Source organism: Macaca fascicularis, chromosome 6 (genome assembly GCF_037993035.2).
Source record: "Macaca fascicularis isolate 582-1 chromosome 6, T2T-MFA8v1.1".
In the NCBI taxonomy this organism is placed as follows: Eukaryota; Metazoa; Chordata; class Mammalia; order Primates; family Cercopithecidae; genus Macaca; species Macaca fascicularis.
In genome coordinates, this window is record NC_088380.1 from 71896120 (window position 1) to 71916394 (window position 20275).

Genomic DNA, 20275 nt, shown 5'->3' on the forward strand with positions numbered 1-20275 from the left:
TTTATGCATGTCTTAATTCCTAGAAATTTTTGTTGTTGCTGTTGGAAATGAGGTATTTTCTTTCATTATGTTTAATTGGAGGTTAGGTTTGTACGTAGGAAAGTTATTGATTTCTGTATATTTATTTTTTTAATCCCACTGCCTTACTAATTGATTATGGTTTTTTAGATGATTTTCTGTGATTTTCCAGCAGAGGGATCTTTTGTTTATTTGCTTATAGGTTTTTGGCTTTTGTGAGAATAACGGAAGGCTTAGGATACTGTAGATGCAGGCCATATTTGTATTTTTGAAACAAATGCTTTACCCAGGAAAGTCAAAACTTTTGTCTTACAAACTGAAATTACACAAAAAGATACATTCAGAAAATGTCACTCCTGTCTCCATTCCTTCTGCCTTGTTCCCATTCATCCTGTGTAATTGACCAATCATTTGATTGTCTTTTCTTTGTTTCTCTTTGCAAAATGAGGCAGATACATATTCATTTGGTTTTATTTTCTCCTTATTGCAATACATAAACAAATCTTGAATATTCGAAAACTATTAAATAGGCTATACGAAACAGTGTTTTATGAGAATGTATGGTGCCTCTGCCAAAATGACTTGTGTATCCTTAAGAAACTAACTGGGGTAAGGGTGGAGTAGGTCAGGTTGTAGGTCTCATTTATGTTACTTTGCAAACCAGCTTACTGTTAATGCTTATTAACAATGCATTATTTTAGATATCCAGTGTTAGAAAAGGATATCTTGTCAAGAATATAATCGATCTTCAATTGCTTAGAATTTAACTGACATATCAATATTCTTATAGCAGAAATAAGAAGGATAAAAAGAGAGAAAAAGAAAGGGACCACATCAGTGAAAGAAGAGAGAGAGAACGTTCAACGTCTATGAGAAAGAGTTCTAATGATAGAGATGGGAAAGAGAAGTTGGAGAAGAACAGTACTTCACTTAAAGTAAGCAGTAGTCATTCAGTGTCTGGCACTTGAGATTGTTCTTTATTGCATACAAATGGTTTTAGACTGAAAGCTCTTTGGGGAACAGTGTCTTGTACATTGTTGGCATTTTAAAATATTTAAAATATTTAATTGGTAATTAAAAAAAACTAAATGTTGAAGAGATAAGAGCCAATTAAAACTAAAATAAAACTAAATTAAATCATAACATGGTATGCAAGAAAAATTTAAGAAATCAACAGTAACAAATGTATTTGATTTTATATAGATAGTATTTCTGCCTGATGCCATTTTCCTCAATTTATGTTTTAACAAATTTGAAAAGACTTTGTGTGGTTAACATTAGGTTTGTTGTGTTAGAATACCTAATGGAAAACCACATTCCACCAAGTGAGCTTTTTTGTCACTTGGATAAATAAGTAGTTGTGAATTAAGTTACTTACTTATATTTGTATTTTGAAATTATGAATTTTGGAACATCTGTCTTACAGTTTTATGTACTATAATACTGATAGAGGATTATCATCATCATCAATAACATTGATAACATTTATTAAGCATTTACGATGTTCCGGGCACTGTTTGTTCTTATTTAATTCTCGTTTAAATTGAGGGTAGAAATTGGAGTGTTCTTGAACAGCCTTTTCCAGGAGGCATAATGACTTCCTTTTCTACATTTCCTTATTTTTGCTGCATTGGTTTCCAGATTAAAAATATATCCTGGCATCCTTGGAAATTATTTCACTCTTTCAATAGATCTGTCTCACTTTTTCAAGTCTGTCAGCAACATTTATTGAGCACTTGCTTAAAATTTCTTTTCACCAATTCTAATTTAATTTCCATGGATTGTCCATCTTTTATGAGAATACAAAGGGGAAATTGATAGTGTTTGCGTATTCTTTACATGTGAAAACGTAATGGGAGAAAATAATACCCAGTTTTTTTAATTCGCAAAAGATAAAGTTTCACATTTTTGTCATAATAGGAGGCAGTTCTTGAGGGAAATAGTAAATGCATACGTTAATTACTCTTTGTAGGAGAAGGAGCACAATAAAGAACCAGATTCAAGTGTGAGCAAAGAAGTAGATGACAAGGATGCACCAAGGACTGAGGAAAACAAAGTACAGCACAACGGGAATTGTCAGCTGAGTGAAGAAAACCTCTCTACCAAAACAGAAGCAGTATAGGACCGACAAGTGTACCTCTGCACTCAATGCTGGAATCAAATCCAAAGCTTTTAATTCTCTCAACAAGATGGAAACAGCAAAGAAATCTAGTTGAGCGTAAAGATAGGATCTAACAGCTTTTCCAGTTGTTAGATGACTTTGTGACCATCTTGTTATTGAGTAGGAAAATAAAGCATGGACATCATGAAAATAACAGATGTTACCCAAACTCATCTTCTAAAAATCTGTGTATTTCCATGGTGGCTGACACACTTGTCATGTGATTTGTTAGTGTTTGCCAAGAACCATTGCAAATAAATTGAACATCAAAGATCCAAGTTTGTACTATCCCTAAAGACTGGAGATAAGCATTGGAGGCTCTTTTAAAAAATGCTAGTTACTGAATTTTGTATTGTTTTACTTTTTTTTAATTTCAGTATATACAGTTTGATGATGTGCTTGAAATTGGTGCAAATATATACACACCCTTGTAAGTGCAAAGTATGTAAGAAGTTTTAACATTTACTTCACAGGACTTATGGTGATTGTGTTAAATTCTCACTATTGTGTTTTCTTTGGCTCACTGTTTAGGACAGTTTTTCTTTAAAATAGTTTTGCAGATTAAAATTGCTTAAATAAGTGGATTCAAAAACTGACAATGCATGCTACTGTTCTCTTTCAAAAGGAAGAGCAACTGTGTTGAATACTAATAATGATGAATTAGTATTCAGTGTTTAGAATCATTGGGTCTACCTGCAAAATGAGCGTTTCTTTTTAAATTTTCTTGACATTTCCAAGCTTATTATGAATAATATTGCAGTGTGTCTTGTCAGCTGTAGGTGGCAAAGGTGCCCTTATAAAAAGAAAACTGGCTTTTCAAAATGGGCTATGGGAGCACAAGCTGAAGCTTTAGTGCCTTCTACAATGTGGTATACTGTTTTCTAGAATTTTATATGTGCTAGTCATTCTCAATTCATACGGAATCTAGATGGATATTTCATTCATACCTGTAGAGAAGTGTGTAAGTGGTATGTCAGAACAGCTTCTTACTGATTTCACCTGATACGAGAAGGAAGTCCTGTTTTCAAGAATGACATTAGAGTCATGCAGCTTTGGGACCATCAGTTTTATACTGTGATAATTGAAAATGAAACGTGTTCTTATTTTCCTTAAATAGAAGGAAACCCTTTAGTTCTCTACATTGGATGGCCTTATTACCTCTCAATCATCTTTTCATAAATGATGTGCAGAAATTGTACTTAAGGACTTAGGAGTATATGGGAGGTTATTGGTTTTATGTTTAAGGATACGTTTACTTGAGTTTAAGATACAGGTCATCCATCATTCTTAGGCTCACTTTTTACAGAAAGTATGCAAACAGTAAAGTGACAACACTGCTAATGTTTTCCCCCAGTACTATATGTGGTTTCTGAACTCATTATTATTGTATTTTCAAAAAAGTAATACCTTTTAATTAGTGTATTAAAAAATTAAGTATAATTATTTTAATGCAATCTAATACAATCAGATTACTCAGTTGCCTTACCTCATGGGAAGAGTTACTTTTCTAGATCTAAAAAGCTGAATAGCATGTTCGTTACTTGGTTTCAACTAGAGTTTTCTTTTAATGTTATTAAGATTGAAACTTTAGTATTTGGTGGGGAATGGAAAGAGTTGCCCTTATTGCAAGTAATGAAGCCTGATTTGATTATGAAGCTGCTTAATCACTCTTCATGTGTTCAGAATTACTGTTTTTTTGTTTGTTTTTCCTTTTTGTCACTGTGTACATTAAAATTTTGGAAGATGCTTTACTATGTAAAGTATAGATGGTCATTTTAATCATTCAGCCACATATGGTTGGCTGGTAAACAGCTTATTCTGATACAAGAATGCTTGGGTGCATATGGAAAGATTGTGAAAGAGTGTGTCTTGCATCAACAGCTGTCTTATTTATGATATATAAGTAGAAATAGAGCAAATGTTGTTGGAATCTGTTATTTTTAGTACCATTTCTTTAATAAAGCTAAGTATTTTAGAGGAAAATATTTGTTTATGCATTTCAAAAAAGCATTTTAGTTTTATCCTGCTTGTTTTAGTTGGCATTGAGATTGTTGTGACGTGGAGAGTGTGTGTTTGTGTGGTGTCTATAAAACAAGTCATTTAAGGTATGAGTGTTTTCTTGTACTCTGGACCTATTACATGTTTTTTTATGTCGGTAATTAACATTTAATTTGGTTCCTGCTGCTAATTATTTTCTTTGCTGATATTTATTCAGCTTTAAAATAATCTTACTATAATCTTGAAACGCTGATTTGTAAAAACTAAGAATGAGTAGGAATACAAGAGATCTGGAGAAACAAATCAGATTGTTATTGGGGTTTAACATTTTCTTATTTGGGCTTATGGAAGCAAGGCATTCTAAGGTCTAGAGGGATGTGTGTGTGTCCATGTGTGCGTATGCGCACGTGTGTATCTGTTTGAGACATACTTTCTCTGTTGACTTAAAAGAGCTCATATTTTCATTCGTTTATTTTCTTTCAGGGTATTTTGTTTTTTTCTTTAAGACTTCTTTTTTTTAAATCCCAGGTAGATGTTGTCAGATAAACTTGAGGTAAGGCCAAGAAGACAGACATTTTATACTTGATACTTTCTGTAATTATCTTTTTTTAGCTTGATTACGTAGAGTACACTCTGTTCCTTAAGTTGTAGTTGCTATTTATCATTGTAGACAAATTCTGTTGCCTTTCAGCAACGTATACTGAACTAGTATCATAAGATGGTGCATCAGTTCATAAGCTAGTGCATCGGTTTTGTGTCAAAACTTTCAAATCCTGAAGTTCTGCAGTTATTGTCTTAGTTATTTTCTATCTAATTAGCTTATAATTGCAAACACTAGTCAGCTTGTGATCTCTGTGTTTCAAGTTCTTTTCTTCAAGAGGTTCAGTACCTACTATGTTGATCTTTGGCAGTGCCGGAGGCTTAAATTTTGACATGCTCAATTAAAAATAAACACTGGCGTTTATAATGAAAAGGTTTTTTTTTTTTTTTGCCGGCGGGGGGCAGAGGGGTGGTCCAAGAGAATTTATTTTGTGATAGTATTAATTTTCAAGACCTTCAGTCATTCCTATGTCTATGTTGCTATCTTTATTTTAAAACTTAGAACCCTGATCAAACTCCCCTCTCAAGTGAAGATACTGTGTAGATTCAAGAGTTATAATGTAGAGTAATAGGCCTTTTTTTTTTTCAGTCTTATTAGAAATAAAGAGCATGATTTAATTATTGTTGAATTAGCAATTAAAATGAATCCCTTTGGAGGGATGGCATTGAATAACTTATGATTTCAGTGAATCATTTATGTTTTCGTTGGAAGACAGTATCTGATTTTAACTGGGTGCATTATGAAGTAGAGCCATTCCTACGAAGTAAATGTGCAGTGCCCATGTGTTTCTTGTGTTTAAATTTATTTTTACTACATACATATTATTTTCTCATGTTTATTTACTAATGTAATTTTCACTTAAAATTAGATTGTTTATTTTCAAATTTTAAAAGCTAGTGCTCTTAAAAGAGCTAAATTATATTTCTGGAAGCAGGAGTTTAGTATAAATGTAATAAAATTTTAAAATAAAATTGACTTCCCTACTTAGTCTTGGGTTTGTGGGTGAGTTTGTTTTTAGTACACTTTTATTGGTGGTTTTGCGTGAAGAGTAATACGTTTTTATTATTACTTTTCTTTTTGAGACAGGGTCTCACTGTCACCCAGGCTGGAGTGCAGTGACATGATCATGGCTCACTGCAATCTTGACCTTTCTGGGCATGGATGATCCTCTCATCTAAGCCTCCTGAGTAGCTGGGACCACAGACATGTGCCACCATGCCCAGCTAATTGTAGAATTTTTTTGTAGAGACAGGGTCTTGCCATGTTGCCTAGACTGGTCTCAAACTCCTGGGCTCAAACAATCCGTCTGCCTCAGCCTTCCAAAGTGCTGAGATTACAGGTGTGAGGCACTGCACCTGGCAATACATTATTTTAAAAGTGAACGCTAAGCCATTTATGACTTTGGTTATATTCAGTCAGTTGGATTTAGTAACTACTAACTAGCTTTCTTCCATTCTAAAGTCCTTTTATAGTTTCTAGCAATTAGTTTGTTACAATTAGCTTATATCAGATATAACATTTCTTAATATAATGTTTATAAAAGGTTTTAAGTCTGTTGCCTGATTTTTAAATTTATATCTAGTTAACATTTTAATTTTGAAAATTGCCAACTTTTGGGAGATTTCACATATTTTACCTCTAAATTTTATTTTTCCAGGATTGGTATGGAGGAGTAGTACCTTGTATTCTTGGTTTATTTTTATTTGCTAGACATAATTTCATAACTATATATGTAAGTATAAATTCATAAAAATCGCACTGAGAGAATAGGTTGATTTCAACCATTTTGAGGGTACTGGTAGGTAACACACTGTTGGGGAATAAACTAAAGAATTTCTGATTTCTACAGTAGATTTAAGTATGAAATTTGAGTATACTGTGTAGCTGTGTAGATCAACTTAATGCTTAAAAAATTACCTCCTTAATGATTAGGTTAATAGAACAGTGTTAGATTATCAAGGGAAGAGTTTGGAATGTAAACATAAACATGCTGCATAGGTGGTGTTTATTTGTGAGTAGGACTACTTTTAAATGGTACTAGTAAAGATTTATCAAATGATGCTGCTATTATGTTGCTATATTTTTAATAAAATGAAAATCTTAAAATCTTGCCACTGTTGAGTAGTAATTTCAACTATTTCTGGAACAGTTATTTGCATATTTACATCTTATTTCTGTAACTGAAAGGGGATAATAGGCTTTTCCAGGGTTCAAGATTACTACCAAAAATGGAAGGTTTTGCATACTGGGCAATCTTCGTGTTCTGTGGCAGTTAACTCTAGTCAAGGCTTTTCATATTAAACATTTTGCAGTACCCAAGTAAGTGATAGCTGCTCTCTGAATTTCCCTTCCCCCCAGCCCCCACAAATTCAGCTTCTTGCTAGGATATTTGTACAATGAAAACTATCACTTTGTCTTTTAACAGCAGGTGGAATGCCTTCTCCCATTTATAACAGGTGTAACTCTCCATTTGGTGAAAGAGCTGTGTGCTCAGGGTGGTCACTTAGGTAAGACAGCCTATTAGTCTAAAAAAAAAATTACCTGTTAGATAAATTTAGAATCCTGCCTGACCTGTTGGCTTAGCTGGCCTAGAGGTGTTGAGGCTATGCATATTGATTTATCTACATAGGCCAGCTATCTTAGCTGCCTTCTGTGGCTAAAGGACATGAGCCATTTTGGTTTTCTTTTCTCTTTTTTTCTTTTCTTTACTTTTTTTTTTTGAGGCAGAATCTTGCTCTGTTGCCCAGGCTGGAATGCAGTGGTGCTGTCTCAGCTCACTGCAACCTGCACCTTCCAGGCTCAAGCAATTCTCGTTCCTCAGCCTCCTGAGTAGCTGGAACTACAGGTGCCTACCACCACGCCCAGCTAATTTTTGTATTTTTAGTGGAAATGGGGTTTTACCATGTTGGCCAGGCTGGTCTCAAACTTACGGCCTCAAGTGAGCCTCCCACCTTGGCCTCCCAAAGTGCTGGGATTACAGATGTGAGCTACCGTGCCCAGCTGCCATTTTGGTTTTCAGATGTGTTAAACTGCATGTGTAGGGGTGGGAGAGCAGAGGCCTTTAAAATGCACCCCTTGCTGGTAGTGGGTTTGGGTTTGTGTGTGTGACCTTCTCCACAGGACCTCTTAAAAGCAATGCCAGGTTGGAATAGGAGCTGCTTTGAACAGCAGACTTCTACCAAATCATAATTACTTAAGGAGTACCATTACAGTAATTTAGTTTTTATAATTATCATTTTCTTACCTTGGGAAGAACATGCTAAGATTTGCAGAAAAGTATCTCTTTTAAAAAGTATACTACTGTATTTAATGTAGTAATAGCCACAATTGATGATGAGAGGTGGTAAATGAAATAAATTATATAGGCATGACCTTCAGTACCATGTTTCCCTCTCTCCTGAGCTTCAGTCACCTTTTCAACTATCTGACACTAAGAACTCACTGAATATCAGCTATTACAGTACTGGGTATCTTGCTAGAACTCTAAACTCATCTCATTCCAAATAAAACATTGAATTTCCAATCCCAAGTGTATGCCTATACTGTTTATTGTCTTTCACCAGCACTACCATTTTTCTAATTCCACATTGCCATCGTTACAGGCATACAGTTTTTTATTTTTTTGTTTTTATTTTTTTGAGATGCAGTCTCACTCTCTTTCCAAGGATAGAGTGCAGTGTGCAGTGGTGCAATCTCGGCTCACTGCAACCTCCACCTCTTAGGCTCAAGTGATTCTCCTGCCTCAGTGTTCCAAGTGGCTGGGATTACAGGCATGCACCACCATGCCCGGCTAATTTTTGTATTTTTAGTAGAGATGGGGTTTTGCCAAGTTGACCAGGCTGGTTTCGAACTCCTGACCTCTGGTGATACACCCACGTTGGCCTCATACTGGGATTAAAGGCATGAGTCACTGGGCCCAGCCACATACTTCATCTTATGGCACTTTGCAGATACTGTATTTTTACAAATTAAAGGTTTGTGACAACCCTGCATCTGACAAGTCTGTGGGCACTGTTTTTCCAATAGCGTGTGCTGACTTGGTGTCTCTGTCACGTTTTGGCAATTCTTGCAGTGTTTCAGACTTTTTCTTACGGTGATCTGTGGTCATTGATCTTTGATCTTACTATTGTAATTGATTTGGGAGTCCACAAACCGTACCCATATAAAATAGCAAAATAATTGAGAAATGTTTGTGTTCTGACTGCTCCGCTGACCGGCAGTTCTGTCTCTCCCTCCTCAGGTCTCCTATTCCCTGAAACACAGCATTATCAAAATTAAGCCAATTGATAATGTTATCATGGCCTCTTAAGTTTTCAAGGAAAGGACAAAATTTCGTGTCTCTCTTGAAAGCTAGAAATGTTAAAGCTTACTGAGGAAAGAATGTGGAAAGCCCAGACAGGCTGAAAGCTAAGCCTCTTGTACAATGCAGTTAGCCAGGCATGAAAGCCGAGTTTGAATTTAAAGAAGTTAAAGGAAATTAGAAGTACTACTTTGGTGAACACATGAATGATAAGAAAGCAAAACAGCTGTATTGCTGTTTTCGGTGGTCTGGATAGAAGATCAAACCAGCCACAATATTTGTTTAAGCCAAAGGCTAATCTAGAGCAAAGCCTCAACTCTCTTCAATTCTGTGAGGGCTGAGAGGTGAAGAAGCTGCAGAAGAAAAGTTGGAAGCCAGCAGAAGTTAGTTCATGAGGTTAAAGGAAAGAAGCTATCTCTAACAAGTGTAAGGTGAAGCAGCAAGTGCTGATGTAAGAAGCTGCCGCAAGTTATCTAGAAGTAGATTTTCTAGAAGCTAAGGTCATTGATTAAGGTGGCTACATGAAACAACAGATTTTCAATGTAGATGAAACAGCCTTATATTGGAAGAAGATGCCACCTGGGACTTCCATAGCTAGAGAGAAGTTAATGCCTGGCTTCAGAGCTTCAAAGCACAGGCTGACTCCTATTAGGAGCTAGTGCAGCTGGTGACTTGAAGCCAACGCTAATTTATCATTCTGAAAATCCTAGAGTCCTTAAGAATTGTGCTGAATCTATTCTGCCTGTGCTTTATAAACGGAACAAGGCCTAGATAACAACACATCTGTTTACAGCTTTATTTACTATTTTAAATACAGTTTTGAGACCTATTGCTCAAAAAAAACCAAAAAACAAAAAACCAAAATTCCTTTCAGAATATTACTGTTCCTTGACAATCTCCTGGTTGCCCAAGAGCTCTGATGGAAATGTACAAGGAGATTAATGCTTTCATGCCTATACAAACAATATTCATTCTGTAGCCCATGGATCAAGGAGTAATTTTGACTTTTTAGTCTTATTATTTAAGAAATACATTTCATAAGGCTATAGCTGTCATAGATTGCGATTCCTCCGATGGATCTGGGCAAAGTACATTGGAAACCTAGGAAAGAGTTACCATTCCAGATGCCATTAACATTTGTGATTCATGGGAGGAGAATAAAACATCAACATGAGGCCAAGCGGGGTGGCTCACGCCTGTAATCCTAGCATGTTGGGAGGCTGAGGTGGGTGTATCAGTTGAGGTCAGGAGTTTGAGACCAGCCTGGCCAACATGGCAAAAGCCCATCTCTACTAAAATACAAAAATTAGCCAGACGTGGCGGGTGCATGCCTGTAATCCCAGCTACCCAGGAGGCTAAGGCATGAGAATTGCTTGAGCTTGGGAGGCGGAGGTTGCAGTGAGCTGTGATTGCGCCATTACATTCCAGCCTGGGCAATAGAGGGAAACTGTCTCAAAAAATAAAAATAAAAATAAAAACATCAACAGGAGCTTGGAAGAAGCTGCTTCCAACCCACATGGATGACTTTGAGGGGCTTAAGACTTCAGTGAGGGACTTCACTGCAGATGTAGAAATAGCATGACAACTAGAATTAGAAGTGGAGCCTGAAGATGTGACGGAATTGCTGCAATCTCATGATAAAACTTGAAGAGATGAAGAGTTGCTTCTTATGGATGAGCAAAGAAATTGGCTCCTTGAGATGTAAGCTACTCCTGGTGAAGATGCTATGAATATTGTTGAAATGACCACAAAGGATTTAGAATATTAATTAAACTTAATTGATAAAGCAGTGTCAGGGTTTGAAAGGATTGACTCTGATCTTAAAAGTACTACATGGGTAAAATGCTATCAGACAGCTTCACATGCTACAGAGAAATCTGTGAAAGGAAGAGTCAATCAGTGTGGCAAACTTTATTATTCTAAGAAATTGCTACAGCTACCTCAGCCTTCACCAATCACTACCCTGATTTATTAGCAGTTATCAACATCAAGGCAAGACCCTCTACTAGCAAAAAGATTATGACCCACTGAAGGCTTAGACAATCACTAGCATTTTTTTAGCAGTATTTTAAGTTAAGGTATGTATACTTTTTTAGATATAGTGGTATTGCACACTCAATAGGCCATAGTTATAAAACATAACTTTTATATGCACTGGGAAACCAAAGAATTTATGTGACTTGCTTTATTGTGATACTCACTTTATTATGGTGGCCTGGAACTGAACCCCTAATATTCCTGAGAATGCCTGCAACTTCCATCTTGTCCCCACCCTCCCCACCTTGTCCTCCCCACATCTGCTAAGTCCTCCCAATTCTGCATTTCCTCTGGAATATCTTAAGTATGCCCTTGTAAGATTTTAGTTACATGGAGTAGAATCACTCTAGCAGAAAAGTAACTGTAGTATTAGAATTGCCATTTTCCTTTTAGTCTGTTTCTGTAGCCTACGAATTGGTCTTCCAACCCCAGACCTTTTTCAAATTCATTTCAACGTATGTTGATACTTGATTAAATGTATTTAAATTGGTCTGAGTTTTTTTCTATATGGGTCATGCTTGCCTAATAGAATGAGTTGGAAAGTAATACCCTTCTCTTCACTTTTCTGAAGGAATTTGTGTCAAATTGTTAGGAAGAATACCTCAAAAAAGCCAACCTGTGCCTGGAATAGCCTTTCACACTACAAATTCAATGTTAAAACTAGATTTAGAGTTATTCATGCTATTTATTCTTAGGGTTTATTTGTTCTGTTTTGTTTTGTTTTAGAGTTGGGTTCTCACTATGTGGCCCAGGCTGGTCTCAAACTCCTGAGCTCAAGAGATCCTCCTCCTTCTGCCTCCTGAGTAGCTGGAACTACATGCACACATCCACATGCTTGGCCTTTGTTTATTTATTCTTAAATGAGCATTGATGTTGTGTATCTTTAATGAAATTTGTCTATTTTTATCTAAGTTGTCAACTTTATTGCCATGAAGTTATTCATGATACTTCCTTATTACCTTTTAATACAAGTAAGATCTATACTGATGTCCTCTCTCACTTGTAATATCGTTAACTTGTGTCTTCCTCTTTTTATTCTGATCAATCTAGCTAGAGGTTGATCAATTTATTTTCTCAATCAGATTTCACTGTCATCAATTTTTCTTTTTTAGTTCACTGATTTCTGATCTTTATTATTTATTTTCTTTTTCTTCTTTTGGATTTAGTTTGCCCTCTTTTTCTAGTTTAAAGTGTGAACTGGAGTCATTGACTTCAGACCTTTCTTTTCTAATACAGTATTTAGTGCTATACATTTCCTTCAAAGCACTGCTTTAGCTGTATTCTAACAAATTTTGCTATGTTGTATTTTCATTTTCATTGAGTTCAAAATACTTCATAATTTTCCCTTAGATTTTTGTCTTTGATCCATGGGTTATTGAAATGTGTGTTAATTAGTGTGCAAATATTTGAGAATTTTCTAAGATCTTTCTGTAACTGATTTCATCATGGTTAGGACACATCGTTTGTATGATTTAATTCCTTTGAAATTGTCTGAGACAGTTTTTACGGTCCACAATTAATCCACTGTGGTGTTTTGCATGCACTTGAATGTGTCTTGCTTTTGTTGAGTGAAGTAATCTATAATGCCAATTAGGTCATGTTGCTTGATAGTGGTGTTCAAATCTTCTATATACTTAAAAATTTTCAGTCTGCTTTTTCTATCAATTCAAAGTCTTGAAATTTCCAACTGGATTGTGGATTGTTTGTTTCTTTTAGTTTGGTTCCTTTTTAATTTTTAATATTTGTGGGGTTCATAGTAGGTGTATATATTTATGGGGTATATGAGATGTTTTGATGTAGGCATACAATGTGTAATAATCACATCAGAGTAAATGGGGTATCTATCCCCTCAAGCATTTATCCTTTGTGTTACAAACAATTCAGATATACTCTTTTACTTATTTAAAAATGTACAATTAAATTATTATTGATTATAGTGACTTGTGCTGTCAAATACTAGATCTTATTCATTCTTTCTATTTTTTTTTTTTTGTACCCATTAACCATCCCCACATTTCCCCTCTACCCACCTGATTACCCTTCCCAGCCTCTGGTAACCATTCTTCTATCTTCATGAGTTCAATTGCTTTTATTTTTAGCTTCCACAAATAAGTGAGAACATGTGAAGCTTGTCTTTCTTTCTTTCTTTTTTTTGAGATGGAGTCTCACTCTGTCGCCCAGGTTGGAGTGCAATGGTGCAATCTCAGTTAACTGCAACCTCTGCCTCCCAGGTTGAAGCAATTCTTCTGCCTCAGCCTCCTGAGTAGCTGGGATTACAGGCACTGCCACCATGCCCAGCTAATTTTTGTATTTTAGTAGAGATGGGGTTTCACCATGTTGGCCAGGCTGGTCTTGAACTCCTGAACTCAGGTGATCCACCTGCCTCAGCCTCCCAAAGTGCTGGGATTATAGATGTGAGCCACCACACCCGACCGGAAGCTTGTCGTTCTATGCCTGACTTAGTTCACTTAACATAATGACCTCCAGTTCCTTCTATGTTACAAATGACAGGATCTCATTCTTTTTTATGGATGAATAGTACTCCATTGTGTATATGTACCACATTTTCTTTATCCATTAGTCTCTTGATGGACACTTAGGTTGTTTCCAAATCTTGGCTATTGTGAATAATGCTGCAATAAACGTGGGAATGCAGATGTCTCTTCAATATACTGATTTCTTTTCTTTTGGGTACATACCTAGCAGTGGGATTGCTGGATAATATGGTAGCTCTATTTTTAGGGTTTTGTTTTTTTTTTTTTTTCTAGATGGAATCTTGCTCTGTCACCTAGACTCGAGTGCAGTGGCATGATCTCGGCTCACTGCAACCTCCTCCTCCCAGGTTCAATTGATTCTCCTCCCTCAGCCTGTCAAGTAGCTGGGACTATAGGCAAGTGCTACCACACCTGACTAATTTTTGTGTTTTTGGTAAAGACAGGGTTTTGACATGTTAAGCAGGCTAGTCTCAAGCTCCTGACCTCAGGCGATCCACCTGCCTTGGCCTCGTAAAGTACTGGGGTTATAGGCATGAGCCACTATTTTTAGTTTTTTGAGGAACCTCCACACTGTTCTCCCTAGTGATGGTACTAACTTAAACTTCCACCAACAGTGTATGAGGGTTCCCGTTTCTCCACATCCTCACCAGCATTTGTAACTGCCTGTCTTTTGGATAAAAGCCATTTTAACTGGGGTGAGATGAAATCTCATTGTAGGTTTGATCTGCATTTCTCTGATGATCAATGATGTTGAGTACTTTCCTTTCTTTCTTTTTTTTTTTAAATTACATCACAGTTCTGTAGGTCAGAGTTAAAGAAGGCTTGCCTGGGTTCTCTGCTTAAGATCCCACAAGGCTGAAGTCAAGATGTCAGATAAGGTAGGCTCTTATCTGGAGGCTCTGGGGATGAATCCAGTTCCATGCCCATTTAGGTTTGGGACAGATTTCAATTCCCACATCCTTTCTAGTTGTCAGCTGAGAACTGTTTTCAGCTTCTAAAGGTTACTCACCTTCTTCTCAAATTCCCCTCTTCCATTTTCGAGCCAACAGCTTACATCAGATTCTTCTCATGCTTAGAATCTGTCTGACTTCCTTTTCTGCCACTGGCCAGAGAAAATTCTCTTTTAATGGGGTCATGTGATTTAATTGGTCCCAACTGGATAATCTCTTCTATGATTAACCCAAAGTCAACTGATTTAGTAACATTAATTACATCTAAAAAAAATTCCCTTTGTGCCATGTAACATAACATAATCATGGGAATGGCAACTAATCATATTCGTAATTCAAAGAGAGGAGAATATACAAAGGCAAGGGTCACTGGGGGGTCATTTTTAGAATTCTGCCTACCACAAGTGAGGAAGTGGGAGGACTCAGGTGACTCTTGAGATCTATAGTGACGGTATGTGGGTGGATGATGGGGCCACTCAGTGAGGGAGGGAAATCCAGGGCAAGAAGTAGGGTCATTCATTCACTCATTCATTGACAGGTTCTTGCTCTGTCACCCAGGCAGAAGGGCAGTGGCATGATCCTAGCTCCCGGCAGCTTTGAACTCTGGGGCTCAAGTGATCCTTTTGCTTCAGCCTCCCAAGTAGCTGGGACTACAAGCATGTCCCACCACACCTGGCTATGGGGTTTAGATGTACTGAACTTGGGGTACCTTGCTACATCTAAGTGGAGACTCCAGAAGGTTGTGGTAGATATAGACCTGGAGCTCAGGAGAGAGGTCTGGGCTAGAGATACAGATTTGGGAGTAATCTTCAAACAATGATAGTTAAAATCAGGCAAGTAGATGAGCTCACCAAGAGTGCATGTAAGAAACTGTCCGAGGAAAAGACCCTGTAGACATTTGCATTAAATGGATGGGTAGGAATAGGAATCTGGGAATTTTTAGAGAGAACCGTGGAGAACTAGATGAAGATGCATCCAGAGAACGCTAAAAGTCAGTTGTGGGCAGCTGTGTCAAATGTAACACACAGGGTCTATTTCAAATAAAGATTTAGGATAGTAAATTAACCAAATCCAGATGATTCAAATAGTCCTTATTGCTGGGAACAGAAAGCAAAATGTTGAGCACCTTTTCATACACCCGTTTGTCATTTGTATATCTTCTTTTGAGAAATGTCTGTTCAGCTCTTCCATCCATTTTTAAATTGGATTATTAGATTTCTTTTTCCTATAGAGTTGTTTGAGCTCCTTGTATATTCTGGTTATTAATCCCTTGTCAGATGGATAATTTGCAAATATCTTCTCCCATTCTGTAGGTAGTCTGTTCACTTTGTTGATTGTTTTGTTTGCCAGGCAGATGCTTTTTAACTTGATAATTACATTTGTCTGTCTTTGCTTTGGTTGCCTGTGCTTGTGGGGTATTACTCAATAAATCTTTGCCCACTCCAATGTCCTGGAGAGGTTCTCCAGTGTTTTCTTTTAGTAGTTTCGTAGTTTGAGGTTTTAGATTTAAGTTTTTAATTTGTTTTGATTTTTGTGTATGGTGAGAGGTAGCGGTCTAGTTTTATTCTTATCCAATTTTCCTAGCACCATTTATTGAAGGGCCTAGCCTTTCCCCAATGTATGTTTTAGGCACCTTTGTCAAAAATGAATTCACTGTAGATGTATAGATTTGTTTCTGGGTTCCCTATTCTGTTCCATTGGTCTATGTGTCTGTCTTTATGCCAGTACCATGCTATTTTGGTTACTATAGGTCTGTAGTGTAATTTGAAGTCAGGTAATATGATTCCTCCAGTTTTGTTTTTTTTTGCTCAGGATAGCTTTGGCTATTCTGTGTCTTTTGTGGTTCCATATAAGCTTTAGGATTTTTTTTTTTTTTTTTTTCTGTTTCTGTGAAGACTGTCATTGGTATCTTGATAGGGATTACATTAAATCTGTAGATTGCTTTGGGCAGCATGGACATTTTAACAATATTCATTCTTCCAATCCATGAACATGGGGTATCTTTTCATCTTTTTGTGTGTCTTCAATTTCTTTGATCAATGTTTTGTAGCTTTCATTGTAGAGATCTTTCATTTCTTTGGTTAATTCCTATGTATTTTATTTTATTTATAGCTATTATAAATGGGATTACTTTCTTGATTTTTTTCAGATTGTTCACTATTGGCATATAGAAATGTTACTGATTTTTGAATGCTGATTTTGTATTCTGCAACTTTACTGAATTTGTCTATCAGTTTTAATAATTTTTCAGTGGAGTCTAAGTTTTTTCAAACATAAGGTCATATCATTTACAAAGAAAAGACAATTGCACTTCTTCTTTTTGAATTTAGATGCCCTTTATTTCTTTCCTTTGTCTGATTGCTCTAGCTAGAACTTCCAGTACTATGTTGAATACCAATGGTGAAAGTGGGCATTGTTGTTATGTTCCAGATTGTAAAGGAAAGGCTTTTCTGTTTTCCCCCATTCAGTATGATACTAGCTGTGGGTCTGCTGTACATGGCTTTTATTATGTTGATGTATGTTATTTCTATACTTAGCTTTTTGAGTTTTTTTTGTTTTATCATAAAAGGATGTTGAATTTGTTACCACATGCATCTTGAACATCAATTGAAATGATCGTATAGTTTTTGTCTTCATTCTGTTGATATAATGTATTACATTGATTTGCATATTTCAAACCATTCTTGCATCCCTGGAATAAACCCCACTTGGTCATGATGAATGATCTTTTTAATGTGTTGCTGAATTTGGTTTGCTAGTATTTTATTAAAGATTTTTGTATCAATGTTTGTCAGGGACATTGGCCTGTGGTTTCTTTTTTTATGTATCTTTGTCTGGTTTTGGTATCAAGGTAATACTGGTCTCATAGAATTAATTTGGAAGTGTTCCTTCCTCCTTTACTTTTTGGAATAGTTTGAGTAGGATTGGTGTTAGTTCTTTAAATGTTTGGTAAAATTCAGCAGGAAAACCATTGGGTTCCAGGCTATTCTTTGCTGGGAGACTTTTTATTATGACTTCAATCACATTATTTGTTATTGGTCTGTTTGGGGTTTGGATTTCTTCATGGTTCAATCTTGGTAGATTGCATGTGTCTAGGAATTTATCAATTTATTCTGGGTTTTTCAATTTATTGGCATGTTGTTGCTTATAGTAGCCTCTAATGATCCTTTGAGTTTCTGTGGTATCAGTTATAACGTCTCCTTTTTCATCTTTGATTTTATTTATTTGGTTATTCTCTTTTTTTTTCTTAGCATGGCTAAAGATTTGTTCATTTTGTTTATCTTTTCAAAAACTCAACTTTTTGTTTCATTGATATTTTGTATTATTTTATTTCAATCTCATTTATATCTGCTTTGATCTTTATTATTTCTTTTCTTCTACCAACTTTGGGTTTGATTTGTTCTTGGTTTTCTAGTACTTTAAGACTGTTAGATCATTTATTTGAAGTTTTTCTGCTTTCTTGATATAGGCACTTACAGGTATAAACTTCCTTCTTAGTACTGCTTTTACTGTATCCCATAGGTTTTGGTATGTTGTGTTTCATTTGTTTCAATAAATTTTTCAATTTGCTTCTTAATATCTTCATTGACTCACTGGTCATTCAGGAGCATATTGTTTAATTTCCATGTATTTGTATAGTTTCCAGAATTCCTCTTGTTATTGATTTCTAGTTTTGTTCCACTGTGGTCAGAGAAGGTACTTGATATTATTTCAATTTTTGAATGTTTTAAGATTTGTTTTGTGGCCTAACATATGTTCTATCCTTGAGAATGATCCATGTGCTAAGAAGAAGAGTGTGTATTCTGCAGCTATTGGATGAAATGTTAAGTAAATAACTATTAGGTTCATTTGGTCTATAGAGCAGATTAAGTCCAAGATTTCTATGTTGATTTTCTGACCGGATGATCTGTCCAATGCTGAAAGTGGGGTATTGAAGTATCCAGCTATTATTGTTTTGGGTCTATCTCTCTCTTTAGCTCTAATGATATTTGCTAAACTGGGTGCTCCCAAATTGGGTGCATATATATTTATAATCATTGTATCCCCTTGCTGAATTGACCCCTTTATCACTGTATAATGACCTTCTATGTCTCTTATTATAGCTTTTGTCTTGAAATCTATTTTTCTGATATAGGTATAGCTATTCCTGTTCTTTTTTGGTTTCCATTTGTGTGGAATATCTTTTTCCATCCATTTTTATTCAGTATATATGTCTTTATTGGTGAAGTGTGTTTCTTGTAGGCAACAGATTGTTAGGTCATGTTTTCTATCCATTCAGCCACTTTATGTCTTTTGATTTTGCTTTCTGGTTGTTTTGTGGTCTTCCCTTCCTTCTTTCCTGTCTTCATTTTAGTGAAGGTGAGTTTCTCTGGTGCTTTTTATTTTTTTGTGCATTCGTTGTATGTTTTTAGATTTGATGTTACCATGAAACTTGCAAATACTGTCTTATAACTCATTGTTTTAAAGTGATGACAACTTGATGCTGGTTGCATAAACAAGCAAAAAGAAAACTAATAAAAACTACACTTTAACTTCATCTCCCCCTTTTTAAACTTTTGTTGTTTCTATTTATATCTTATTATACTGCCTGTGTCTTGAAAAGTTGTTGTAGTTATTGTTTTTGATTGGTTCATCTTTTCATTTTTATCCTTAAGATATGAGTTGTTTACACACCACAATTATAACGTTATAATATTCTATGTTTTTCTGTGTACTTACTATTATGACTTTCGTACCTTCAGATGATTTCTTATTGCTCATTAACATTCTTTTCTTTCAGATTGAACTCCCTTTAGCATTTCTTATAAGGCAGGTCTGATGTTGATTAAATTCCTCAGCTTTTGTTTGTCTTGGAAAGTCTTTGTTTCTCCTTCATGTTTGAAGGATATTTTCACTGAATATACTATTCTAGAATAACAATTTTTTTTTTTCCTTCAGCACTTTAAATATGTTATATTGCTCTCTCCTGGCCTGTAAGTTTTCCACTGAAAAGTCTGGGGCAGATGTATTGGAGCTCCATTGTATGTTATTTTTTTTAATTTTCTCTGAATGCTTTTAGGATCCTTTCTTTATCCTTGACTTTTGGAAGTTTGATTATTAAATGCCTTGAGATAGATCTTCTATTTTTTTGAGACAGAGTCTCGCTCTGTCGACCAGGCTGGAGTGCAGTGGTGCAATCTCTGCTCACTGCAAGCTCTGCCTCCCTGGTTCACGCCATTCTCTTGTCTCAGCCTCCCGAGTAACTTGGACTACAGGCACCTGCCACAACGCCTGGCTAATTTTTTGTATTTTCAGTAGAGATGGGGTTTCACCGTGTTAGCCAGGATGGTCTTGATCTCCTGACCTCATGATCTGCTTGCCTTGGCCTCCCAAAGTGCTGGGATTACAGGCGTGAGCCACTACGCCCGGCTGAGGTAGGTCTTCTTTAGGTTAAATCTGCTTGGTGTTCTAAAACCTTCTTGTACTTGAATGTTGATATCCTTCTTTAGGTTTGGGAAGTTCTCTTTTATTATCCCTTTGGATAAACTTTCTACTCCTATCTCTCTCTACCTCCACTTTAAGGCTAATAACTCCTAGATTTGCCCTTTCAAGGATATTTCCTAGATCTCATAGGTGTGCTTCATTCTGTTGTATTCTTTTTTGTCTCCTCTGTGTATTTTCAAGAAGCATGTCTCCAAGCTAACTAATTCTTTGTTCTGCTTAATTCTGCTGTTA

General features: G+C 36.0%; 1 protein-coding gene across 4 annotated transcripts in view; it reads left to right on the top strand.

The window, feature by feature from the left end:
- Window positions 1-6884, top strand: part of SREK1 (splicing regulatory glutamic acid and lysine rich protein 1) — a 38393-nt gene extending 31509 nt beyond the window's left edge. For 3 of the 4 annotated variants that reach the window (XM_005557045.5, XM_015451570.4, XM_065546340.2), the window contains 2 exons: window positions 809-953; window positions 1991-6884. In XM_005557045.5, the coding sequence (XP_005557102.1) occupies window positions 809-953; window positions 1991-2140 (295 nt within the window). In that variant the 3' untranslated portion in view covers window positions 2141-6884. The remainder of the gene's footprint in view (window positions 1-808; window positions 954-1990) is intronic. The other variant, XM_015451569.4, reaches the window with a different exon arrangement.
- The last annotated feature ends 13391 nt before the right edge of the window (window positions 6885-20275 follow it).